This window comes from Lepus europaeus, chromosome 6, assembly GCF_033115175.1.
Source record: "Lepus europaeus isolate LE1 chromosome 6, mLepTim1.pri, whole genome shotgun sequence".
NCBI classification, from domain to species: Eukaryota; Metazoa; Chordata; class Mammalia; order Lagomorpha; family Leporidae; genus Lepus; species Lepus europaeus.
In genome coordinates, this window is record NC_084832.1 from 11,788,879 (window position 1) to 11,815,940 (window position 27,062).

Below are 27,062 nucleotides of genomic sequence, written 5' to 3' on the forward strand. Positions count from 1 at the left end.
TGACTGCCTTACACACACACACATGCACACGCTGTTCACACAGGCAAACCTCACTCTTCCAAGCCCTATAGTGTGCAAGCCAGAAAGAGAGGGTTAAAAATCTCCAGGGTTAACCCATCATTTTACCAAGAAGTAAAATGAGAGAGGGAGGAATACTGAAACACATGAAAGGAACTGTCTGAATTCAGGTGAGAGGGTTGTGTCAGGTGCCCCAGTGCTCTGAGCTGAAGTGTAGCATCGCCTTTACAGCATTCTCATGGGCATTCCATGATGAGATTCTCAGGGGCTCCCACTGCCTTATTCTCTAACTACACAGCTAGCTGCTGTTTCTCTAAAGCACATCATTCCCCTGTCTACTCTGGATTCTTACCATTGTGCCTAAAATGCCATCACACTCCCTTTAGTCTGAAATCTGTCTTGAAATTTACAACTCTGGGTGTTGTTGACTGTAATCTAGAGCTGTGTTACCCAATGGAAATAAAATGTGGCCGAAGATGTCATTTAAAAATTTCCAGAAATCCCTTAAAAATCAGAAAAAGAAACAGTGACATTAATTTAATCATGCATTTAAACCTACCATATACAATATATTATTCCAACACATAAGCAGATTTAATATTTATCAGTGAGATGGGTTGCATCCTTTTCAGTAGGACATCTCTATGTTTTATACTCACTGTACATTTCCATTTTGATTGACCGCATATCAAGTACACAATAACGCAGGTGATTGGTGATTCAAATATTGGGCAGTGCAACTCTGGATGATATAGTCCTAGAATGGCTCCACAATTTCCCAGCCTTCACTGGGTTGTTTTTCTTTGGAAATCGTTTGTTTCCTGCTCTAACCTGGGGATATAACTTCATAATCCACCTATGTCATATGTGATCAAGTGAGATCACATATGGAATCTTTCTCAAATTATAAAAATTAGAGCTTATATTATATCAGGCATTACAGATGCCCTGACTCACAACAGGATTATGTCCTGATACACCCATCCTAACTTGGAAATATCATTAGGTCAAAAATGCATTGGTGGGTCTGGCACTATGGTGTAGCAGGTAAAGCTGCTGCCTGCAGTACCAGCATCCCATATGGGTGCTGGTTCAAGTCCTGGCTGCTCCACTTCTGATTCAGCTCTCTCTCTCTGGCCTGGGAAAGCAGCAGTAGATGGCCCAAGTCCTTGGGCCCGTGCACCCACATGGGAGACCTGGAGAAAGCTCCTGGCTCCTGGCTTCAGACTGGTACAGCTCCAGCTGTTGAGGCCATCTGAGGAATGAACCAGTGGATGGAAGATACTCTCTCATATATATATGAATCAGTATATATCTCTATATATCATTGTATATAGATAGATATAGATAGATCCTCCTATGCCTCTCTGCCTTTCAAATAAATAAATAAATCTTTTACAAAAATGTGTTGAGCACAGTTAACCTACTGAACAACTTAGCAACAGTGTGCTCTCCCCTCGTGATAGCACAGCTGGGCTGCCCAGGAGCTGCAGTCCACAGCTGTTGCCCAGTATCACAAGAAAGGGTCAGAATACATATTGGGAGCCCTGGAAAAGATCAAATCCAATACTGGCAGCCCATTGTCTACTGAATGCGTTATTGCTTTCTACATCAAGGACTACCTGTGTTTAAAAATAGAGCTGTTCCTTTTTCCTGTGAGATGAGTTCCAAGATGTTCCACAGATACTTGAAACCATGGAAAGTACTGAACCTTCTGTACACTGTCTTACAAACACACCTGTGATAGAGCATCATTTATAAATCTGGCAGAGTTAACAGCAAAAAGTAATAAAAAATTAAAATGTATTATAAGAGCTTTATAAATTGATGAATTATTTAAGGAGTTTTCCATTTAATACTTTCAGACCATAGTTGATAGTAACCAAAACCATAAAAAGTAAAACTGGATAATGCAGGACTATTGAATTTTCATTTTTGTTAGCCTTTTGGATTTTGACCCAGAGTAGTAGTGTCAGTTTTCCCCTGTTCCTGTCTATCAAATCTCTTTAATGGCAGAGGCATACTGAGAAATGGCCATAATACATTGACCCCATTTGCTCATCATCAAGGGCTTGCTTTAGTACGCAGGTGCTTTGCTTGGGAACATATTGAGTGTTCTCCTTAAACCAGGGTCACCTTCAGTACCACAGGCTGCTTGGGGCATAGGTAAGCTCTCAGTCACCCTAATTTATTTTCTCAAACAACTAATGGTGTTGCAAAAGATGTGCCAGGTACTGTGCTAGAATTGAGACAAACGTAGCAAGAAAAGCCAAGGCCGTCACTGCTCTGTTGAACCTTGCAGCCTAGGATGCTGGCTAAAAATTCACAAATCAATCAGAACTATGGTCACAGTGTAGGGGGAGACAGGAGAGTTCCTGGGACAACAAACGGTGACAGAGGCTTCACCAGAGAAGTCCTGGAAGGCAGCCCTGAGAGAGCAATGGTTGGGTTCCTTGTGTCGGCTGAGGGGAGAACATTTCAGGCAGGTGTCCATCGGGAGATAGAAGGCGGCAAGATTGTGTGTCAAGTAGGAGTGAGAGTGGCACAGTACAGGGTTCAGAAAGGTAGTGAGGTGTCAGGCCTCTCAGGACCTCATAGTCCAGGTAAAGAGTTCGAGTCATTACCCTAGAAACTGTTGGCTGCCATTACTTCCAGCACACGTGGGTCAAAGGTCGTGAGCTAAGGTGGAAGACAAGGCCAGTGTTCTTTGTTTCTGAAAGTTACTCAGTGCAAGCTGAGTAGTAGAGGAGACTTCCTGCCTGTCTGCCTGCCTGCCTGCTTTTGGTCAGCTCTAAGAACTGCATCTCCTGGAAAGATGCTCACTCTACCACATTTTGCAGTGGGCCAATGAGAAGGAAGGTGCAGTCCTTGTTCCCCATCCAAGATGCTGTGTACGCACATTCTCTACTTGTAGCTCACCAAGGATCTCGCTGGACCCCCTTCCCAGGGGCCCATCTGTGGCTGTTGTCATTTGGCGAGGCGAGCTCCTCTAGATAGAACATTCTCACCTTGGCACCAGCTGAATGTCAGAGCTGTTACTGCAGGGAGAGCCGGTGGGATCTTTGTCTCCCTGATGAAGCTTTCTTAGTCATAAAGCACAGAATCATCTCTTGCTGCTGCTAGCCAGACACTTGCAGGAAGAGCTGGGTGTGCCGCTGGGCCAAGGGCGCCCTAGAGAACATGTGGCTGGTGTGCAGAGTTCTCAGGACATTCAGAGAGAAGGATCCAGACCTCAGCCATCTTTTCCATCACTAGCCCTTCCTCTGCCAGGATTCCTTTGTCTCCCATCTCCCTCAGCTTTATGCTGTTGCGTTATTATCCTGTGTTCTTTTTTCATGCCATTGTCCTCCAAGGAGCAGATCACCATTTTATGTAAAATAAATTTCAAAATGTGGACTTCAGCTGAGCAAAACAGAACCTTAAGTTTCATTTGAGATTTGAATTTTACATCTAATATTCATGAGTTTTGGCAGTGACCTTTTCAGCACCTTTTTTTAGATTGAAAGAAATTTATAGGAATTTTCACATTTTATTAAACTAATTATTCAGTAGGCTTCCCAGAAGACTTATGAAAAATGGAACTGTAACAAGATCTTTTGTGCAAATGACGAGCTGCTGTCTTCTGTTTGTATTTCAGAATGCGTACACCTACATGATGGGCGCCTGCGTGATTGTATTTAGGTTTTTCTCCATCTGTGGAAAGCATGTGAGTATGCTGGGAAGAATCTCATCCAAGGCTACACACACACTGAAGAGCAGACCTCTGGGTGTTCAGGGCTGTGTTCAGCAACTTACTAGACATCATAAGTCAGGATTAACAAATATTAAATATCAAAATGCAGCAGGAACCATCATCTGATTTGTTTCCTGCCATTTATGTTATTTATTCTTCATATTTGCTAAGTGAACTCAACTGCCCATAAAAGAAAGCATACAGCCATGAAAGCAAAAAAAAAAAAAAATCTAGTGTATGTTTACTTTTGTTATCTTTATTTTTAGAAGTAATGTTACCACCAAAATATCCTTAATGCACAGTGCGGTTTCATAATTCTATATTTCCTTCTTTGTTAGTATATGTTCATGTATCTCTTCCACCTACATTTTTTTTTGTTTTAAAAAGTTTCCTTTGTCATTACTAACATTATTTCCCATATGCCTTCTATGTAGCCATAAAAATCAATATATTTAATATTTATTATTTAGTATTACACTGTTTAGTTTTGTCTTTGTGAAAATCTGTGTGTTATAGAAACTTGAACCCACTCATTCTAGGTAACAAATTTGTAGCCCTTATTACAGAAGTTGGGGAGCAGGAGAAGACCAGACAGAAGCCAAATAGGGTATCTTTTTATTAATTTGGCTGAAGAGATTGAACAGTTTGAGGTACGAATGGAATTTCCCAATGCTGGTGGTTCTGGAATAATACTGAGATTTCATACCTAGTGAGAACCAACTTTTAAATGCCATACTTGAGAGTCACTGTGTAGGCAACCATTTCCATGTTATATACTGCCCGGGTCTTCATGGAGTAATGCATTGGATCTTCTGTCCCCATGGCCCTGTCCCCAGGTGACACTGAAGATGCTCCTCCTGACCGTGGTGGTCAGCATGTACAAGAGCTTCTTCATCATAGTGGGCATGTTCCTCCTGCTGCTGTGCTACGCTTTTGCAGGAGTCGTTTTATTTGGGACTGTGAAGTACGGAGAGAACATTAACAGGTGAGTGCATACTTGGCTCTCATTCATTTATCACAGGTTACTCATTCCGAGTAAAATCATTAAAACTTAAAGTGCTGTCTTTTAAAGACTGAGAAAACCAACTGGCTTGGAATTTAAATAACCAAAATGTAAATGGCTTTTCTCCAATTGAAAAAGGGATGCCTATTTACTTTTGAATCCTTAGAAAATTTAGAAATAAAACACAAAAAATCTATAATTCTCGTGACATTCAGGCATAAAACTCCTCCTAATTCTAGCATATTTTCTATCTGCATATCACCAGAAATTGTATGTCATTTCTTAGGTGAAACAGTTTTGAGATTGCATTGGTTTTTTTTTTTAATAAAATATGAGGAATTGGAACCTCCAAAATGGTAGCTATATGACAGGCATTTTCCAATGATGATCCTTTATTTAAAAGAAGCATCTTATAGTTTTGTTTTTATTTGTCAAAAATCCTGACATAGCCAAGTATCTATGAATGTATCCGAAGTACTTACTTGTCATGTCACACATTGATGCTCTACCTTTTATAACACAACAGAAGCAAAGGAAAGAATCATTTTTTGGCCAGCGCCGTGGCTTAACAGGCTAATCCTCCACCTTGCGGCGCCGGCATACCGGATTCTAGTCCCGGTTGGGGCGCCGGATTCTATCCCAGTTGCCCCTCTTCCAGGCCAGCTCTCTGCTATGGCCCGGGAAGGCAGTGGAGGATGGCCCAAGTGCTTGGGCCTTGCACCCGCATGGGAGACCAGGAGAAGCACCTGGCTTCTGGCTTCGGATCAGCGAGATGCGCAGGCCACAGTGGCCATTGGAGGGTGAGCCAACGGCAAAAAGGAAGACCTTTCTCTCTGTCTCTCTCTCTCTTTCAATATCCACTCTGCCTGTAAAAAAAAAAAAAAAAAAAGAATCATTTTCAACTACCAAATTGAGTACTCATTCAATCAAGCTTCGTGGCAATAAGCTGCCTTGTGAGAGTTGGCCTGTTTCATCAGCGATCCTTGCAGGCCAATATCAATGACAAATAAGAGGGAAAAACCTTTGGAAGTAGTCACTTAGCAACTAAAATGGCTGCGAAACCCGTCGGTTTTGACGGTGACCAACGATAGTGCTACATGACAAACCGTACTGTTCATTATTCATATCCTATTCATTTTTTCCCTTAAATTAGGCATGCAAATTTTTCCTCAGCTGGCAAAGCTATCACCGTTCTGTTCCGAATTGTCACAGGTGAAGACTGGAACAAGATTATGCATGACTGTATGGTAAGTATCTCCCCATCACTAACGATGCCTCCACAGAACTCTCGGGCAATGCAGTATTGGCAGCACCACCCTTGTTAGCGTCCAGATTGTGTATGCAAAGTATATTTCCTGATCTTTTAGTTCCTAAAATTGCATTACAATGTATAACTCTTCAGGGCAAAGTATCCCATTACCCCAACTTGAGCTACTGTGGTTCCATTCGACAAACACAGAGTCTTCCCCCCAATGCACTTTTGTCATTTTGGAAAACAGGGGACCCCCCACGTCTTTGATTTAGTCTTCAACAGATGTTCACTGAGCCCCTGGTTTCTCCTGGGCGTGTGCTGGCTGCTGGGTCCTCAGCAATCCGAGGGTTGGCAAGGCCTCTGAGCTGCTCTTCTTTTGCTAATCCCCATCAGCCTTCTGATCTCGGTTTAAGCATCAGTTCTATCTGTTATTTTCTCCCAAGTTGAGACTGCCAGTTCCTTGTTCTTGCAGATCTCTGCATTTCTCCTTTGTGGCATAACTTACAACTGTAGTGCATTACTAGCTTGAATTGGTCCATGCCATCTCCCTTGAATGCTCTCCTATAGAAATATCTGCAATGATGGAAACTGGTACTGTCCAATTCAGGAGCCACCAGCCACATGTGGTCGTTGAACATTTGAAATATGACTAGTACAATGGAGGAACTGCCCTTCAGATTTTGTTTAATTTATTTAATGTTAATTAAATTTCAATCACCACATGGGACATGTGGCCATCATGTTAGACTGCCCAACTCCAGACTATCAGCAGTATGGGGGTGGGAGGACAGGCCCATGTCTTTCTCACCACTCTGTCTCCAGTACTTGGCATCTGCCTAGCACATGGTAGGAACTAGAGAACACAAATAAATGTGGCCAGAATTAAAAAATTAAGTATAACTTAAGGCAGAATTAAATACATTCCCAAAGAAAATACATACCTAATACTACTCCATCCGCTGGTTCACTTCCCAAATGGCCATGATGGCCGAGGTCGGGCCAGGTCAAAGCCAGGAGTCAGGAACTCCATCCCTGTCTCCTATGTGAGTGGCAGGGTCCAAGCACTTAGGCCGTCTTCCGATGCTTTCCCATGTGCACTAGCAGGGAGCTGGATCGGAAGTGGAGCAGCCAGGACTCAAGCAGGTGTTCATATGGGATGCTGGTGTTGCAGGCGATAGATTAACCTGCTGCACCACAACGTTGGTATTTTATTGGGCCCCTGAAGAATGGTAGGGCTGGGGCTTCCTGACTTTGGCCTGGCCCAACCCTGGCCACTGTGGCCATTTGAGGAGTAAACCAGTGGATGGAAGATCCTTCTCTTTCTGTTTCTCTCCCTCTGTTTATCTTAAACACACACACAAAAAAACCTGAGTTTTGTTCCATAACATCCCTTCACAGGCTCCAGGAACTGAGATTACTCCTTATACAGATTCAATGTGGATTTGCTGTTGAATCCATCTTCCTAAATCTTAACCCATTACTTAAGTCAGAGAAAAGTTAATTTTTTGAGGGCTCACTTTTTTCACTTATTATTTTCATGTTAATGCGATATTGATACAAAAAGAACAGATTCATTGCAGTTCGAAAACACAGTTCTAAGAATACAAGTGTGTTTATGTTGACCCTCTGTAGTTTGCATTCTAAGTGGTTACTTATCCCTTGGGGCAAGTGGGGGTGGCAGAAAGAGAATCTGATGGAGGAAAACAGTTTTCTTTGCGCCTCTAAAGCTGGCAGTGAAGTTGGCATTCTACAAGGCGAAAAGCACAGCATAAATGAAATATTCCTTTTGATTTTTGCTCTAGCTGATGTTCCCAATGTATGCAGCTTTGGAAAAGTTACTTTGAAGTTTATTCTATATGGTTAGGGATATGTTCACTAACTACAGAAATTATTCTCTATGCTCATCATCACCTCCCTCTCCCCAAACCCCAACACCCCAAAGGTGCAGCCTCCTTTCTGCACTCCGGATGAATTTACATACTGGGCGACAGACTGTGGGAATTACGCTGGAGCACTTATGTATTTCTGTTCCTTTTATGTCATCATTGCCTACATCATGTTAAATCTGCTCGTAGGTAGGTGATATTCATTGAATATGTTTTCATCTCTTTAAATTCAGGTACTTAGATAATTATGTACAATTTTCAAATAATTATCTTGGATTGCTTGGGGTGGGTATCTCACAGCATGAATTATAAACGGTTGCCTTCCAATCTAGAAGCTGGAAAGACCTTTGAGAGGCATGTAAATGACAGTTGATTGCAATTTTAAGAATCGTACTCTTTATCATAATTATTAATTTCCAAAGAGCCCTTCCCATGGATTGAGCTGAACACATATGAGACAGGGCTACTGTCAGCCTTGAAATATTGCATTTGTGTTTTTGAAGGATACATGTTGTTCACCAGCTGTATGGCCACCCACAATTCGATCTGACCTTTAAAAACTGCCCTGGAACTCTCCACCCAGAGTTAAAGCCAGCTGGCATCAGTATTACCTACACAGAGTGTGTTTGTGTTCATGACCCGCATGTTTTGTAAAGGCAGAAGCTGGATGAATAGCTGAGTCCAAGTATAAAACATGCCAACTTGGAAGCCGTAGTAAAAGCACTTTAAAAATTTGGTCTTATAATGTAGATGATAAAATCCATTATGTATAATAGGTGTTTTTACTTTTCCTAAAAAAAGTGACAGCTTAGCATAATTGTCCGACTTCTGAATTTTTTTTCAGCCATAATTGTAGAGAATTTCTCCTTGTTTTACTCCACCGAGGAAGACCAGCTCTTAAGTTACAACGATCTTCGCCACTTCCAAATCATATGGAATATGGTGGATGATAAAAGAGAGGTAGGAGAACGACTTGTTTCATGCTGCACCCCAAGAGATCTGTTGACGTAGCTCAAAATTTACACGGCTTTGTGGCTGGCAGTGGACTTACATTGAATGACCACTGGTGAACTTCAAAAAGCTGTTGTTGACAATTCTGCAGAATATGTGAGGAGGAGAAAGGACAGAGGAGTTCTTCCTCTTACCCTTTCCAGCCATGAACAACCTCTTCTTCCAACTTGCATGAGGTCATCAGGGACCGGAAGTCAAAGCAGCTCAGAAGGAATCCACCTTAGGCTCAGGGCGAGAAAAGGGGGGAGACTGAAACTAGCAAAGGGACAGCAGATAACCAGGCTCATGATCACAACTTCGAGCAGCACTCCTGATTAAAGCTACAAACACATTGTTTAGGGTTATCTCAAAGGGTATTTTGATCCATTTCTGAGTTATTACTTGAAGGTTTTGACCCTGAAGCTTACCTGAGTTTCCTAGCGTTAGCCAAAGCAGCAGCAGTTTCTTCTTCTTCCTCATCATCATCCCACTCCTTTCACTTTTCTTCCTTCTTTGTCATAACAAACACTCGGGCACATTCTAGACACTGAAGATAGAGAACAAGACAGCAAGGCCCTGGGAGTCACACAGCTTATGTCCTACAAGGATTAGCCATAGTAATAGCACAGTTTGAGCATCACTAATCCAAAGATTTGAAATCTGAAATGTTTCCAAATCTGAAACTGTTTGAGCACCAATGTGATGAGTGGGGAATTCTGCACCTGATGTGACAAGTCTCAGTCAAAACCAGGTGCACTAAAAAGAGTGATCAGACCACCTTCAGGCTATGTATAGGCGGTAAATAATTTTTGTTTAGGCTCAGTTCCCATCCCCAAGACATATCATTATGTATATGCAAATATTCTAAAACCTGGGGGAAAAATATGAAATCCTAAATACTTCTTACTACTTACCTATTCCAAGAAGTTTGTTAAGACACCATTTGGGACATGCACATCCTCTATAGAGTATCTGGGTTTAAGTCCTGGCTCCACTGATTTCAGCTTCCTGCTAATGCACACCCTAGAAGGCAGTACGTTATGGCTGAAGTAGTTGGGTCCCTGCCACCCACGTAGGAGATCTGGACTGAGTTCACAGTTTCAGCCTGGCCCAGCTCCAGCCATTGTGGGCATTTGGAGAGTGAACCAGCAGATACGAGATTTCTCTGTGTGTTTCCTTCTCTAACAAATTTTATTTTAAAAAATAAGCTATAAGTATTTTATAGAAGGTAAAATGACAGAGTGTGGTTGGGGTCATAGAGACTTCTTTAGTGGGGATGGTGTTGAAGGAGTATGGGGAGGAGATAATTGACCTAACATCTAACAAACAAGAATTCAGCCATGGAGGGTCTGAGGGAAGGTCCATAAATAGTGCCAGGAGGAGCCAGTGGAGGGTGCAGAGACCAAGGAGCCAGTGAAGGTGTTGCAGCCCAGGGGTCCTGGCCTTGAGCAGGGCCTTCCCTCTCTACCCCACTTTGCTCTTCCTCCTTGATGCCCCCTCACTGAAGATCCATCCTTTCAGGATTTCTCCCCCAAGATAATGACCTGTAGGAAGAGTACCTGGTCTAGCTCTTTCATCTCCTCTGGATACACCTGAGCTTCCATGGCTGTTGCCTTTGGGAGCCTGCTTCCATGCAATACACACAGGGAAGCCCTTATCACCATTCACACTGAGAGGTTAGCAACCGACAAGAAGTCACGGTCACCGGTGTTATCCAAAGACAGCCAGGGCTGGCAGGGTAGGTGGTGACGCCTTTGAGATTCCTCAGGGTCTGGAACTGTTCCGGTCCAGGAAGAGGGAAGAGCTGGGAGCCCAGTTCTCTTGTCTATACTTGTTCTAATCCTGGGGAAGAACTAGAGAGCCGCTAGCCTCCCATGGAAGAGCATCTTGTAACAGATACTAAGAGGGCCGGCGCCGTGGCTCACTTGGCTAATCCTCTGCCTGTGGTGCCGGAATCCCATATGGGCTCCGGGTTCTAGTCCCGGTTGCTTCTCTTCCAGACCAGCTCTCTGCTGTGGCCCGGGAAGGCAGTGGAGGATGGCCCAAGTGCTTGGGCCCTGCACCTGTGTGGGAGACCAGGAAGAATTGCCTGGCTCCTGGCTTTGGATTGGCCTAGCTCTGGCCATAGCGGCCATTTAGGGGTGAACCAACGGAAGGAAGACTTTTCTCTCTGTCTCTCCCTCTCACTGTCTATAACTCTACCTGTCAAATAAATAAATAAAAAAATCTTAAAAAAAAAAAAAAACAACAGCTACTAAGAAGCATATATAGCATTTGGTGAAGAGGAGAACTGTGCTAGCATGTGAATGGGTGATTGAGTGGGGGGCTGAGTCAATGGGCCGAGCTGCATGAGCCTTACCCGTTGGTTCTAGGGAAGCCCGGGGGAGCTTACCACCCTCCTTGGCTCCAAACACAGCACTCTTGTGAGATCCCATGGGAGCAGAAGCGCACTGCTTAGCTTTTCATCACATGCAGTCTTGGCACACATCTGTGTCCCAGCCTCCGGGGCAGTGTGCTTTGGCTTGGTTGGCTGTGAGAAGGGCAGCCCCAGCGTGTCCCTGCGGCCTCTGACGGCTTGCTCTGCCCGCAGGGGGTGATCCCCACATTCCGGGTGAAGTTCCTGCTGCGGCTGCTGCGCGGGAGGCTGGAGGTGGACCTGGACAAGGACAAGCTCTTGTTTAAGCACATGTGCTATGAGATGGAGCGGCTGCACAATGGCGGTGACGTCACCTTCCACGACGTCCTGAGGTAGGAAGCCTGGGAAATACAGAGAGCAAGGCTGTTCTCCAAAAATGCCAGGTGCACCGCCCTTACAAAGCACAAGCGGCCTTTCTCACCGTCCTGTAGGGATGCCTTCTGAGAGGGGTGGGCAACGGAGGACTGACATCCGAGTGGGTGCAGCAGGAGGGTCTGGGGGCACAGCCACCACTTCCTGGTGGGAGCAATAACATGAAGAGCTATGTGATGGCTAAGGGTCCTGGGCAAAACTGGGATTAAAACCCTCTCACACGGTCGGCTCTGATAAGAATGCACCTGGCTTGCTCTGGGGCGCTTGGGCCCCCTGCTGGCTCAAACACATTTTCCTAATATTTCCTGAGCATGCAGACAGAACACAGGGTCAGACGGAGGCTGTGCCATTCCTTTCTGGGAGAGGCATGCATATCAGTTGGCCAGGGCCACTGTCCCAGTGTCCCACAGACACAGGGGCCTGGCAAACAGGAATGCACTGCCTCCCACTTAACAGGGAGTCTGAGATCAGGGTGGGAGAAGGAGGGGCGCCGGCTCCTTCTGAGAGGCTGGAGGCAGAATCTAATCCAGGCCACTCCTGAGTTTGTGGTTGCCACCAGTGTTTGGCTTGTGGACGTGCCTTCCCGATCTCTGCCCTCATCGTCACAGGCCATCCTTCCCGTGTGTATCTGTGGGTATGTGTGTTGGTGCACACACTCACGCTCAAATCCCTCCTTTTGTAAGGACACCAGTCCTCCTCACTCCTCTAGTCTGGGCGATCTCATCTTGACTAATTACACTACAACAACTCTTGGGGTCCCTTTCCAGGGTGCCGGGGGCCAGGACTCCAACATACCTTTTTTGGAGGAAAAGCATTCAAACCATTGGAGCTTCTTCAACAGGAGCCCCTGGATGAAATGCAGAGGGAACTGCATCTTCCTTTTCCCAAAAGGCTCTCCGAAAATGCAGCGTTTTCTTCCGTATGGAACGTGGGCCACCAACCACAGTGGCATTAACAGTGCCTGCGACTTTGCACCAGGAGAAATCACAGGCATTTGCAGATCACATTCTGGACTGCCCCAGCTGCTGTGCAAAAATATCACTTAGGCTCACCAGTACTCCGGAGTTACAGCAGTCATTTAGCTTTAGCTAGAGGTTACTAATGGAATAATGAGGAAGTACTTAGGTTACTCTATCATCACCTTTTCAAGGAAAATAATTTGAGAACCGTAGTTCATATCAACGGGTTTCCTTTATTATAACGGGTATGACATTTTATACATTCAAAAGTCTTCTAAGAAATGGCTCAGGCCGTTAAGGGTCCTCGACTAGAAGCAGTTATTTTAATCAACTTACGAATACCTGACAAGTTAAGTATTGGCTATTTTGTCACAAATTTCAGGAACACTCAAGTGTACAGAAATACACTGTGGCTTGAGGTTGAAATACGTAACATCAAAATAAAAAGAACCTGGGAAAAGTTCTCTCAAGTTACCAGTTTTCCCTCCCATTAGTCACACCTTCCAGGAACAAGCTAAAAACCAGAATAGGAGGGGATAGAAAATCTGACTAACAAAGGATGTCACTTCTCTCTGAATGTCTTTTCTCCTGGTGACACCTGTTTTTTTTCAGGTTGGACATGAGGCACACAGAAGTGGTGTTATCACCAGTAATCAATGATCAGTCTCTTTGGAGCATAGGGGTGCATGTCATAAAGATGGACCTAGGCAAAGTCATGGAGTCCTGTGGCCCAGCATAGGATAAAAACAGTTAAACAGATTCCCAATGTATCACAGAGGAAAGGAAGAGCAAATGCATTGTTTTCCTCCATGGTGGGAAGAGATATAGCACAGGAGAGAAGGCCAAGTCCCCAGCACTCCTGCAAGCTAGGATTTGAGCTCTAGTGGTGTTCCCGAGTTCCAGCAGAGGTCAGGCAGGGGGCTGAGTGAGTGAGAGCCTGGGACCCTGAGACTACGCCAGGGCTCCCCAAGCTGCCAGTTGGTTTCTGTTGCCCCTTTGACTGTGGACCCATTGGCCCTGTGAGTGGCCTTAATGTCTTGCTCCAGAACACATCAGCAGTGTTAGCTTCATTTCAACACTGTTTGGGCCTGACATACCAATGAATCTTCAAGTCTGGCTTTGTAGCCTTTAGAATTCATAAGGAAGGCACGGGGTCAGAGAGGAGAAACAGGAATCGGGTAGAGGCATGTGTGATACAGAGCTGAGCGTGGGAGCTATCTTCCCTCTGCAGAGGAAGTTCCAGAGTCTATACTGCGGCAGCTGGCACTGTGCATCATGGCCTAGCCTTGGTCTGTTTTTGTTCAAACACTTAGATGGCACTTACTAATTTAAGTGCCTCACACATGTGAATTGTTTCTTAAGGTAGGTACCATGAATACGCCCATTTTACAGGCTAGGAAATGGAGACCCAGAGGTGACATAACCAAACCATTGTCACTTAGCTCTTAGTTCCCAAACACTACAGCCACTGGGTTGAGTGTTGTCTCCTCTCCAAATTTTGAAACACCTGCAAATCTACATCTCAGGTAACTGGGAGCTGTGCTTGCTTTTGTACCCCCTAGCATGCTTTCATACCGGTCCGTTGATATCCGGAAAAGTTTGCAGTTGGAGGAGCTCCTGGCACGGGAGCAGCTGGAGTACACCATAGAGGAAGAGGTGGCCAAGCAGACCATCCGCATGTGGCTGAAGAAGTGCCTCAAGCGCATCAGAGCTGTAAGTGCACTTGAACTTGAACTCTTTAAAGGAGGGACAAAAGAGGGCGCTACATGGGTAATGGGAAGAAATCCTACCAGGATTGGCCTCATGTCCCTTTAAATTACATCTGTGTCATCCTCTCACAGTGGCCAGAGGATGTTCACCCCCTGCCCTCTTCAGCTCCATCCATGATACATTCAGTAGATTTACCTGTTTATAATATCACATGAAGGTACTAAAAAGCAGTCTATTAAAATATTTAGGATCTCCATTTATTAAACTCAACTGCACAAAATTCCAAAAATCTTTACATATCAACTAGCAACTGAATTCACAAAACCAGCTTCATTTACCACTACAACTGCCAACCTACTGTGAGGAGGTTGCTTGGTCTGTAACAAGAGACCACCTTCTCCTGGGAGTTGAGTGATCTATTTTCTGCTTCCTGAACTCTAAGGTCCTCTAGCCCATAAATTAATGCGTGTATCCTGTGTTGGCATATACTATTCCCAGTGAGTATTTCTATTCACTATTTACTTTTATGAATGCTTTTGACTTATGCTTCATACAAAGGGAAAAAAAATCCAAGGAATCACTAAATACTGAGGGAGAGCAGATTTTTTTTATCCTGTTTCTCAGAACAGCATCAACTGTAGAAACACATCTTTCTATTGGGGGCAGAAAAGCTCCAAGAGAAAAGAAACCCCCAACCACCTATAGCAAGGCTGTCTGGGCCCCTGTGCCACTGCTGGCTCCAAGAAGCAAATCTATGGAGAGAGTGTGCAGGAGCCTGGCTTCAGTGTGTGCCAACACTGGCCAGTCAGCCGGAATCCACAACCCAGACAAGGGCAAAGGTTTGTCATCCACTTGAGGCTCTCTGCCTCTTAGAACTTGCAAGAAAGAGTCTGGGTGCAGACAGGGAGAACCTGCCTTGTTATAATAAGCACAGGTTAACATGAAAAGGGGAAAAATAGCACAGCCAGTTTCTTAATTTTCAAGAAAACACAGGCTAGTATCAGCACAATAGCCCCACTGTCACAAAATGCCAACGGAAGAGGAAGGCAGTCTCTGTGCCCACCCCTGCAACTAACTTTTCAAGGAAATTCCTGAGAGGTCACCCATCCTGCAGGTCTTTGCAGAAAGAAAATGCAGGTCTTTGGAGAAGAAAATGTGATTTGAGTGGCAGAGCTGGGGGCCAAGGGGAGGTTGAGCTCTCGTCTTCCTGTGACTGAAGGATGATCCTATTTCCATAGAAACAGCAGCAGTCCTGTAGCATCATCCACAGCCTGAGAGAGAGCCAGCAGCAAGAGCTGAGCCGGTTCCTGAACCCTCCCAGCATTGAGACCACTCAGCCAAGCGAGGATGTCAACGCCAACAGCCAGGACCCTAACACGCAGCCTGAGGTAGGTGTGGCCTCCGTCCACAGATTCTCTGAGGTTCTCTTTTTCACAACAACAAAACCCAGTGCTGCTCCCAGGGATGTTCCAAACAAGGTGGCCCTGTTCTGATAGGAATTGTTTTCAGTGCTAAAGAAAACAATGGGAACATGTGCATCCAGGTTCTGTTTGTGTCTTTGCCATGCAGGAATCAGAAGAGGTGATTATGCGAGACTTTGATGGGTATGAATAGCCAAACTTTGTGAAAGTCCAGAACTCAATAGTGCTGCTATTTTATTGTCTAACAAGTCAGCATCATGGATAACACCCCAACATCAGGGCTAGGGTTCGGCTTTGAGTCTTTTACACAATTTAGGAGATTGTGTTTCGTATGAAGCTGGTTCCTAGGTGTTTTCTTCCCCTCTGAAAGTCAGAGATTTGCAATCAAATCAGAAAAAAAAATGTTTTCAATAGGTTCTCCACCTCTTTATTTTTTTTTAACTTTTATTTAATGAATATAAATTTCCAATGTACAGCTTATGGATTACAATGGCTTCCCCCTCCCATAACTTCCCTCCCACCAGCAACCCTCCCCTCTCCCGCTCCCTCTCCCCATCCCTTCACATCAAGATTCATTTTCAATTCTGTTTATATACAGAAGATCAATTTAGTATATATTAAGTAAAGATTTCAACAGTTTGCACCCACATAGAAACACTCCACCTCTTTAAACCATCAGAGTCATTAAGGATTTGTCCTTCCTTCTCGAGCATCGGAAGAGCAAATGGGATTCAGGGGAGTGGTGCCAGGAGCATCCCTTTACTAAGACACAGCATATTTTCATTTCCAAACTCCACCTGCACGTCTGTTTGAAATATGCAGAGAGCTATCAGAATCCTGGAGAGCCCTGTGCTGGGAGAGGCAGCTGGCAGCGAGGTCCTGCCCCTTTAGGGGGCTGTAGTTATGAGCTGAGGGAACAATGTGGAGCCCACCCAGCATGCTGTGCTGAGGCCCCGGCAGCCACAGAGACCAGGGAAGGAATCTGAAGCTCAGGGCTCCACAGCCCACTAGGGTGCTCCAAGAGGCACTCTCATTTCCCTTCCCCAAAAAGCCCATTTTGGGGTGGGTTTCATTTGTTGGCTTCCCCTGCCACCGGCTGCGGGGCTTTGTCAGTAATGGCAGGGAGGGGAAGCGGGCACAGGGGCCCTGCCGTTGGTCTGCTCTGAGGATGGATGGCAGTTGACTCCTGTGTGGAGTCAGAATGAGGTCTGGACAGATAATCAGAGGGAGCCAGGCAGGCAGGGGAAAGTGAGGGTTGTCGAACTCTCTGTGATTAAAGATCCCAAGAGGTGATTAAAAAAAACTAAGAGGGGATACAGAAGCATTGTGAAGACCAAGGCCTTGGGTAGGAAAGATAAAGGTGACGGACGGAAGAACCAGAGAATGGGTAAACTGTGCAGGAAGCTTCTGCTCTCACGGTGTCATCAGCTTTGTCTGCCCTGGGTCCATCATAGAGCTGTGCCAGCTGACCTGCAGGTGGACAGTAGGCTACGGCGTCCAAACCAGCCAGTCCCCACCACTGTCCCTTCCTGCAGTGCCAGCATCCCTGCCCCATTGCACAAGCCCAGATAAGAGAGGACAACAAGATGTCCTCGGGCATGGAGGGAATGAGGGGTGGGGAATACCCAGAGTGCTCAAGGAGAGGTGCCACTTGGAAGCTGTGTCTTCTTGGTGCCATGTGCCACGTTGGGTATTTGGTCCCCTTGACTCCTTGGACCTGTTCTCCTGTCCCTTTTCCCTGGAGTGGACACTGAGCATCCATGCTGCTACTCCTGTTGGCTGTCCTGATCCTTCCTGGTTATGGGAAGATCCAGACCAGTGCAGAGGAGGAAACAGTGTGAAGAAAGAGCCTTGACCGCTTGCCATTTGCCGCTCACAGACAAGCAGCCAGCAGCAGCTCCTGAGCCCCACGCTGTCCGACAGAGGAGGGAGCCGGCAGGACGCAGCCGATGCTGGGAAACCCCAGAGGAAGTTTGGGCAGTGGCGCTTGCCCTCTGGTAGGTACACCCATTGCTGCACTGCTGGAGGCACATCGAGGCTACTCACTGTGTGTGCATGTCCGAATGTATTCTCCCTCACTTTCAGCTCCGACAGTTGAGAAGGCAACATCTACTAAGAAAATGTGACACCATAGCCAAGATCCAGAAGGAAAAGAGGGGATTGCCAAAGGCCGCCTGTGTGCATACAGGGCATCTCAAATACAAGCACAGTTTAGGACGTACATGGTCATTTAGGATGTACCACAGAGCTGGCAAGACAGCACAGTCTCCTGTGCTGTCTCAGTAGATGGTGTGTAGCTGCACTGGCCACCATCCTGGCACAGTGTGCACTTAGGTAGTACTTCCGTATTCCAGTCACTATTCTAAGTGCATTCCGTGTGTTCTCTCGTTTAATCTCCCTAAAGCTATTATTTTCCACCTTTCGCTGAGTCAGTAAGACAATGTCTTTCTAGAGCAATAGCTTGGAAAGCCAGCATAACCCCATTAAGGGCGCTGAAGGATGGAGTTCAGCAATGTCGTTCGTGTCCCAGTGTCCTCCCTGTGTGTGCAGAACCAAGGCCAGAGTAGAGTAAGGGCTTCACAATGCCTCTAACTGGGCCCCACCTTCAGCCCAACCCAATAGACAGGACAGATGCAGACTTTTCTGTAACAGGTTTGTCCCACAAGCACATGACAGGGCAGCCTACATTTCAAGACTAGGGATGTTGAGTCGATCATAATTAATGCTACCCCTGAGGCAACTATCCTGTTGCATGTCCTGGAATTTGTTATTTAAGGATCAGAGAGGTCATATCTTCTTCTTCCTGGATCAAGCAAAGCCTAGAGTGGCAGGAAATAAGACTGAGTAGTTGGTGGGGCCAGGTCATGAAAATCCTTAAATAAGAAGCTGAGCCCCTTGCACTGCATCCTGTAGACAACTATGAGCCAGGAATGATTTCTAAGCCAGAAAGGACATTTGGAATCTGTGTTGCAGGAGGATTCATTTGGCAACAATAGAGAGTGAACAGTCGCCTGCTGTACCTGGAGCCAGGCTACAAACTGGAAGGTGTGAGAGTGGGCTGTTCAGTCCTCATCGCTAGGTCACAGGGGCATGGGCCACACTGCAGGGACAGATAGGAGAGACCATCTTGGGGACAATGAACCATCCTTGGTATTCGCTTAAATGGATAAAAGAAAGGATATTGTTAGAAGTGGCCCCAGTGGGTTGTGCCTATGGAACCCCAATGTCAAAGATGGAGATAACCAAATGGGCATGCTACTGGCACACATCGAGTTTGAGAAGAAAGGAGAAGAGAACATTTTAAGAGGGCTCTAACAATGTGCCTGGTGTCATGCAATGCACTTGTCTTAGGTCATAGTCCAGTGAAAATTTTTGCATTCTCATTTTATATGCAGGTAACTTAGAATAGTTTCTACTTTTTGTACTTTCTTCAAAATGAAAGGTGTAAGTAGCAGATTTTGCCACCGGTGCTATTGGTTCTTCCTGTGCATAATCTAAGACATTATCAGGGGGCGGTGAATGTTTGAGCTCATGATTCAGATGCTGCTAGGAATGCCTACGTCCCACATCAGAGTACCTGAGTTCAAGTCCCAGTTCTTCTGCAGATTCCAACTTCCTACTAATGTGCACCCTGGGAGGGAGCAGATGATGGCTCAAGTGATGGCGTCCCTGTCACTTATGTAGGAGCCTGGATACTGAGCTTCTGGCTCCTGGCTTCAACCATGGGCCAGTCCTGGCCATTGGGCGTATTTGGGGAGGACAGCAGAAGATGGGACCTCTCTCTCATTCTCATCTCTTTGTGTTTTTCTCTCTCTCAAATTAAATAAATAAGCAAGCAAGTAATATATAATGAAAATAAAGAACCAAGTCCTGAAATGTTTGTTGGTTAACATTTATGGCCAGGACTTGGGAGCCAAAAGCGTTACTGATGGGAATATGATGGTTGTTCAGGAATGGTTTATGTTGAGGCAACACCAAGTTGCTCATAAGACTCTTGTCAATTCCACAGCACCAAAACCAATAAGCCACTCCGTGTCTTCAGTCAACTTACGGTTTGGAGGGAGGACGACGATGAAATCTGTAGTGTGCAAGATGAACCCCATGACGGATGCAGCTTCCTGTGGTTCTGAGGTGAAGAAGTGGTGGACGAGGCAACTGACTGTGGAGAGTGATGAAAGTGGAGATGACCTTCTGGACATTTAGGTGGAAATCAAAGCAGGTGCAGGTCTAGTGGTGAAAACCATTTTCTAGGATTTTTCTTGATCGTCCAGTGAATAATCTGTAATCGATACATAATTCAAACCCAATGTGGCACAAGAATTTTTTTTAAGTGACTTTTGTCCTGCCATAGGAAGGCATAATAATTGGTCTGTCCAAGTTGTGGCTATGATGGGCTATTGTCATGTGTTCAAGGACAGTTGTGCGATGGCAGTATTGAGGTTGTTAGCAACCACATCAACAGTAGATGTGGACCACTCAGAAATTCTCCCGCACTGTGTTCTGTGTCAGTGAACTAAGGTGTACCTTCATCTGTGCTCTTCTGCGTTATTGCCAGCCCCAGAGTGCTAAGCCAAAGTGGCTGATATTTATGGTACAGGAGCTGTAGTTTTAGTTTTCTTCTTTCCAATCCACCAGAAATACTTCTCTTGGGAGAATTTATTATTTATGATTGATCTGAAAAGGTCAGCGCTGTGCTCATGCTAAAATGATAGTAGTTTTACAAACTACAGATCCTGAATTTTTACTATTATATTTCTTTTCTTGTTTTATTTTTAAAAATGGGTACAAGTCATTTGGAGATCAGAGCAAGTTAACATCTGTCCTTAGTTCCTCTGATGAAACTGTTGCCTGAATAAAAAAATAAAAATATGCACAGGGAACAGGAAATGATACCGGTCCAAGGAGCTAATTGATTCCAAGCAAATCTGTAGTTGGTCACTGGAGGGACATAGTTATGCAAAAATGTTGAGTTTCTTTAAAATCCATCTAATTACTGAGTTTAGAAAAAATAAGACTTTTTTAAAAAAAAATGCATGTGTGAAGTTGTCATAGGCTTCATTTCTTACTCAAAGTATGTCTATTTTGCCATAAATCACAGATTCCCAACACACACTCACTTTGTCAGATTCCAAAGGACTCCCTTGCTACCAGAATCCCCTAGGGGAATAATGGTTTCTGCAGAACCTTTCTCTGAACTCACAGGTTAGATCTCCCACAACTCCACCGTAGTTTTTGCACACATCATTGGTTCATGTCCTCTGGGAAAATTAGAAAAGCAAAATGACTAAAAGTACTTTCAGACCCTTTGTGCTGGGTCAACGGAGTAGTTGTGGGTTTAGGCTTTTAACTGTATTACCACTGGTTGTTTAAAAAAAGAATCTAAAGAACATATCTCCAGAGTGGTTATCTCATACTGCTGGGACTCTAGATTGCTTTATGGCCTCTTTTTCTTTATTTAACATTCCTCAGTTAGCCAAACACCACACTCCTCTGTATCACAAATAAAATGTTGTGGTGTCAGTCTGTATGATTCATTGTAACTGTGAGATAGATCATGGGCAGTTCAAGTCAGTGCAGCTGAAAGGATTGTTTTTTGTTGTTGTTGTTGTTCACTTGTAGTTTACTTTTTGTATATAAAAAAATAAAGATTGGATTTGTAAAAGAATTTACATTGAAGATAATTTTTCAAGCCTTTTTGTGAGTGTGTGGTGGGGCAGAGGGTGGCACTAGACAGCTGGCACTTCGCAGATCTTCTCCTGAATATTCAGTCCATAATTAGTTGCCAGAAACTCTGTCCCTGGTCTTTGTTTCTGCTCCATTCCCTGAGCCAGAATGTTCCACGTACACCAGTGCCGATTAGGCGGAGGGAACACCATGTGCTTTGCAAGCTACAATGGAGCAGAAAAGATATTTACATGTCCAGGGTACCCGTCTGCACTAGTGCTCATAAAAACAAAGTTTTGGGTTTTTTATTTTATTTTTTTGGGCTCATTACACTTGAGTAGGACAGCTTCACTCTCACAGAACCACTGAGCCCTTCCTGAAACGTCAGTAATTCATGTTCAGCAGAACGTCATTGTCGTTCATGCTGTAGTGGAGCAAGGGGCAGAATAGCAATGGTTTAAAGCCACAGCACCCTACATTTTCAATGAAGTGAAACAAACACTTCTGGAGGGACCCAGCTGTATGGTTTTTCCCTAAGCTAGTAGAGCAGGCATCAGGCTGGAGAAGAAAAGTGCCACTCCCTTTTAGATTTTATCCCACAATACATAAACATGAACAACCAGTTCTACAGTTGGGAAAAGTTGGGCCACAGTGTTGCCTGGTCCTTAGGGAGCCAGACACCGATACTAATCCTGTGGTCACACCACCCACTGCCTGTAATTCAGGGATGCTGTCAGTTCCAAGGGCACCAGAAAGCATGTGGGGGGGAGGGAATAGTTGATGAGGAGTCGCAGAGAGCAGACCACACATGCACTGCCCATATGGCCATTCAAGGGAGATCAGTGGGAACAAGCAGGGACAGAATGGCCAGGCTGCTGCCATTCACTGTACTCTGAGTGGTGGCTCCAGCCCAGTGCCCAGGCTGTTTGTACCCACACTGAATGTAGAAGAAAATCCATCACTGTAAAGCCTTGCATGGAAACAGTCTCTAAGCCAGCTGAATGTGTGTGTGCGTATTTCTTCTGAGGAAGTGGCTTTCTGTAGATGGGTGATTTTCAATAACCTGTCTAGCCATGGCATTCTTTCTCAAACCAAGTCCTTCAGGGATCCCAGCACTTCAACCAGGCAAAAACAGGGCAGCCCTAGTGGAATCTGGAGTGAAAATGAGAACCTCACCCACATAGCCTCCTCTTAACCACTATTTTGGGTCTCATTGCATCCCTCACAAAATGTAAGTTAAAAGGCTGGCATTGTATTGCAGTGGTTAAGCTTCCGCCTGCAATGCTGGCATCCTGTATGGGCACTGGTTTGAGTCCAGCTGCTCCACTTCTGATGCAGCTCCTGCTGATGAACTTGGGAAAGCAGAGGAAGATGGCCCAGGTACTTGGGCCCCTGCCATCCATGTGGGAGACCCACATGAAGTTCCTGGTTCCTGGCTTTGACCTGGCCAAACCCCAGCCATTGCAGCCATTTAGGAAATGAACCAGCGGATGAAAGATCTCTTCTCTCTCCCTCTCCATATTTCCCTCTAACTCTGCCTTTCAAATAAATAAATAAATCTTTTTTTAAAAAAGGTAAGCTGAAGTACTAACTGTTGGTAAGTGCTAACTTATTTGGAAACAGGGTCTTTGAAGAGGTAATTTGTTATGATGAGGTCATCCTGGACCAGGGTGGACCCTTAATCCAATATGACTGATGCCCTTATGAGAAGGAGAGAGAGGCACACAGAGGAGGACTTGGCCATGTGAAGACATGCAAGAAGGTGGTCATGTGATAAAGAAGGCTGAGATTAGAGTGATGTTGCCACAAGCCAAGGAATGCCTGAGGCTTCTGGAAGCTGCAAGAGGCCTCAGAGGATGCCTAGAGCTGTCAACATTTTGATTTTAGACTTCACGCCTCCAGAACTGTGAGAGAATAAATCTGTTGTTGTCAACTATGTGTTTTGTGAGCCTTTTGTTATATAGCCCTAGGAAACACAGGGTCTTCATCCTGGTCCCAGACACTCCAGCCCCCACAAAGATGGCCAAATCCAACCTCATGTGCCAAGGAACCCAGTTTGAAAGACACTAGTAGAGATCAAGGATCATGAACTTTGGAGATTCTCAAGTCCCAGATTAACTCTTTCCCTTCCTGGCCCAAAGTTCAACACCTTGCTTGATAAGAAGGTAGAAAGAGGAATTTGTTGACTTCGTTGACTTGAGATGTTCACAGAATCCACTGGATGGACTTGATCTGCACTGACTTGCAACACATCCTGAGTCAGTAACTGGCTGTCTAAGCTCCCTACCAGAATTCTCAGCTAAACAGTTGGTAAGCTTCCATTGTCTCTGCTAAAGTTGCAAAGATGCTTGAAAATTGTCTCAGGCCAGATTTTAAGGACAATTTGATTTGGGGATGGCTCTTTTTTTTGGTGCCAATTTCCCCAAGAAGTTTGTTTTTGCTTTTTAAATAAAATGACTTTTTGGAACCACTACAAAAGTAGGTCCAAGTAATTCTTTGTATGAATTCTCGATCGTTTCTTGTATTTCTCCTCCTGCATTTAGCTTCCCCACAGGGTAACATCTGGATAAAGAGATAGCTTTGTTCAAAGGAAGTATCCTGAAACCTTGGCTTTCAATATACTTTGTGAATCTTCCAAGTTGTTCACAGTGAACCCACCTCAAAACAAAACAAACTACAGGCTCGGGGATGGAAGAAACAGAAGTTCAGATGACAAAGTGCGATGCTGTAGCAGTTCTGACCTGGAGGGGGTTTTGGTGCGAGAGTGTCCCAGCTCCTACAGTGTTTCTCCTGGCTGGAGATCTGTCAGAGGCTCAGCAACCCATGGAGTCCATGAGGCACACTCAGGTTGGGGGGTTCTCAGCCTGCATTTTTCCCAAACTTTGCCCATGCTAGAAGTTTCCCCAGAACCCACTCCCCATGATGCCAGCATGAGCATCACAGCTAGCAATGGGCCACCTCACCTCCCTCCAGCTTCCTGTCAATCCAGCTTCTGCCCTTGCACCTCCCAGGTGAACATTTCCCACTGACTCAGAGAAGCGATGGGCCTCCCCTGTAACACTGAGCCTTCCACCTGCAGTCCCGGTCCTCCCTGGTCCATCTCATCTCTCCATGGAAACTGCTACCACATCCACCCCTCCTGTCTCCAACACAGCCTCTACTGCTCTTCCTGCTTCAGAGTCTTCCTCCTGCAGACTGGCCTCAAATCCTCCCCTGCACTCAGAACTCACTGCTCCCCTTTCTGCTCACTTCATTCCAGAATCCTTGGCTGCCTTTACTTTTCCTCCAACCAAAACTTCTAACTAAAAGGATCTCCTGTTGTAATAAGATGAACCCTACCCCTTCGTATTGATTAAAATCCTGTTTTTTAGCATTTAACTCAAGTTCCTTCTCTAAGGGAACTTCCCCACCGACAGACTCTTTGTTTTCCTTGTTTCGTCTTTGTAGTGTACATCCTTGTACTGCAATTACCTGTGTAAATTGTCCTCTTCGACTACTACCATCATAGGGCGCTGAGGTACAGTGGGTCCAAGGGATGGGGTCTGTCTTGTTCACCTGTCCTGGCAATGCTACATGCTCAGCAAGTACTTGCAGAATGAGGAAGTGGAGGAATGGATGGATGGAAATATTAGTGGATGGATGGGCAGGTGATTGGATGGTTGGATTAGTGGATGTATAGATGGATGGATGGATAGGGATGAAAAATCTCATGTGCCCCTTCAGACTGACATCACTCTCTAAGTCTGTTGGAGTCAAAGACCTTAAGTCTGTTCTATGTGCTCATCTCTCTGGATGTCTTCTCACAGCTCATGTGCCTTGGACAGGAATGTCTCTACACCTTCTACTCTGCTGAAACTGAACTGCTTGTTCACAAGCTACTTCCTTTAACTAGAGAGGGTTTTCATTTTCTTTTCTTTCTGCTAGCCTTCTCTTTCAAATTTTACTTTAGAATACTTTAACACTGATGTCTTCTCCTCTTTCCGATTTTTCCTTCATTCTCATAACCATAGGTGTCCCCCTAGGCTCAGTTTGTCCACCCTACCCTAACCATACTTCCAACCACACATCAGATTTCCTTTTGCATTTGAAGGAATACATTCATATGTACTTCTTGCCTCAGCTTGACTAGTTTTCTGTGAAAATTGTGATGACAAACTGATGAGGTCTTTACTAATTATATACTGAAGTGATCTTCTGTATATAAAGAGAATTGGAAATGAAAAAAAAAAACAACCTGGTGTTAAAATGGAAATGGCATAGAAAATTAATTAATTTGAAAAAAAAATTATGTAGGATCTCTGTCTTTAATGTGCTGTACATTGCTATTTAATGCTATAATTAGTAATCCAATGGTAGTTTTTTCACTCGATGTTGCTATATGGGCAAAATGTTGAAATCTTTACCTATTATATCCTAAACTGATCTTCTGTATACAAAGAGAATTGAAAATGAATCTTTACATGAATGGAAGGGGAAAGGGAGCGGGAAAGGGGAGGGTTGTGGGCGGGAGGGAAGTTATGGGAGGGGGGAAGCCATTGTAACCCATAAGCTATACTTTGGAAATTTATATTCATTAAATAAAAGTTTAATAAAAAATAATATAATATTATTATAACAATAATAATAATAACAAGCATTTAAAATACGTTCATTGAATGTGAACAATACATATACATATGTATACCCATAAATATATATGGCGTATGGTATATGTGTAATAGACTTTCAGCTTAACTCTTGAAAAAGAGAAATTAGTATATTCAGACTACATATGCATCTGCTATGAAAATTTGTCATTTCCTTGAATTGCAAAAGCCTATTTAAATAGTAAAATTATTTGGTAGAATCTTAAAAAAAAAAAAAAAAAAAAAAGAAAATTGTGATGCTTTCCAAGTCCTTGTCTCCAGCCCCAGGGAACTAGACAGTACAGCTGTCTAGCAATGTACTGCTACAACTTGCTTTTCTTAATCTTGCTGTTTTCTTACATGTTCATTCATCCTAACCTCTTGCTCTTCTATCTTGGAAAAAGAAGGGTCCTCCTTTGTTTCCAAGTGTAACTTCTCCACTTGAGTCATTCTCTGTTTACTTCAATCCATCAAAAATTTCTGAGGTTATGGAAGAGAGAGCCAGTTGACTCTATTCAATGAATTCCAAGTTTTCTGAACAGGAATATTCTTTCTTCCATACGTTCTCTCCAAAATGAGTCAAAGCTTCTTTCTGTCTGTGGCATTCCCATTTATGATGACTACTGAAATCCAATTATGTTTTCCTTACTGTCTAGTTTGAAGGGTACCACCACCTCAAAAGCATCCACCTTTCTCTATTGTACCCTTCCATGGCAGATATAATAATTGCCTGATAGAGACAGGGGTCCATGCATGTGTCTTACTTTCCCTACTACAAGTTAAGCTAAGGACAACGCTGGCATGCTTCTCTCTAGGTTCTTCACAAGTCACAACACAGAACATTGAATATGCTCAGAAATTTTTGGTGGGTTGAAATAAGTAGAAAATGACTCAAGTGGAGATAAAGAAGCAAGTTGTGGTGTTTAAAGGAATGGATGGAATGAGATTGTGTGATGACTCAATACAAAGAGAGGGTACCTGAGGGGCTCCACTGGTGTGCTAGGGCTTCAGTA

The 27,062-nt window shown here is 44.5% G+C and overlaps 1 protein-coding gene across 2 annotated transcripts in view; it reads left to right on the forward strand.

The window, feature by feature from the left end:
- Window positions 1-21,406, forward strand: part of NALCN (sodium leak channel, non-selective) — a 375,909-nt gene extending 354,503 nt beyond the window's left edge. Inside the window, exons 35-44 of one of the 2 annotated variants that reach the window (XM_062193965.1) lie at window positions 3,656-3,724; window positions 4,588-4,736; window positions 5,908-6,001; window positions 7,949-8,081; window positions 8,737-8,852; window positions 11,473-11,630; window positions 14,192-14,342; window positions 15,578-15,727; window positions 17,640-17,757; window positions 19,770-21,406. In XM_062193965.1, the coding sequence (XP_062049949.1) occupies window positions 3,656-3,724; window positions 4,588-4,736; window positions 5,908-6,001; window positions 7,949-8,081; window positions 8,737-8,852; window positions 11,473-11,630; window positions 14,192-14,342; window positions 15,578-15,727; window positions 17,640-17,757; window positions 19,770-19,963 (1,332 nt within the window). In that variant the 3' untranslated portion in view covers window positions 19,964-21,406. Of the gene's footprint in view, window positions 1-3,655; window positions 3,725-4,587; window positions 4,737-5,907; window positions 6,002-7,948; window positions 8,082-8,736; window positions 8,853-11,472; window positions 11,631-13,241; window positions 13,560-14,191; window positions 14,343-15,577; window positions 15,728-17,639; window positions 17,758-19,769 lie in introns of those variants that run through there. The other variant, XM_062193966.1, reaches the window with a different exon arrangement.
- Window positions 21,407-27,062: the final 5,656 nt, after the last annotated feature.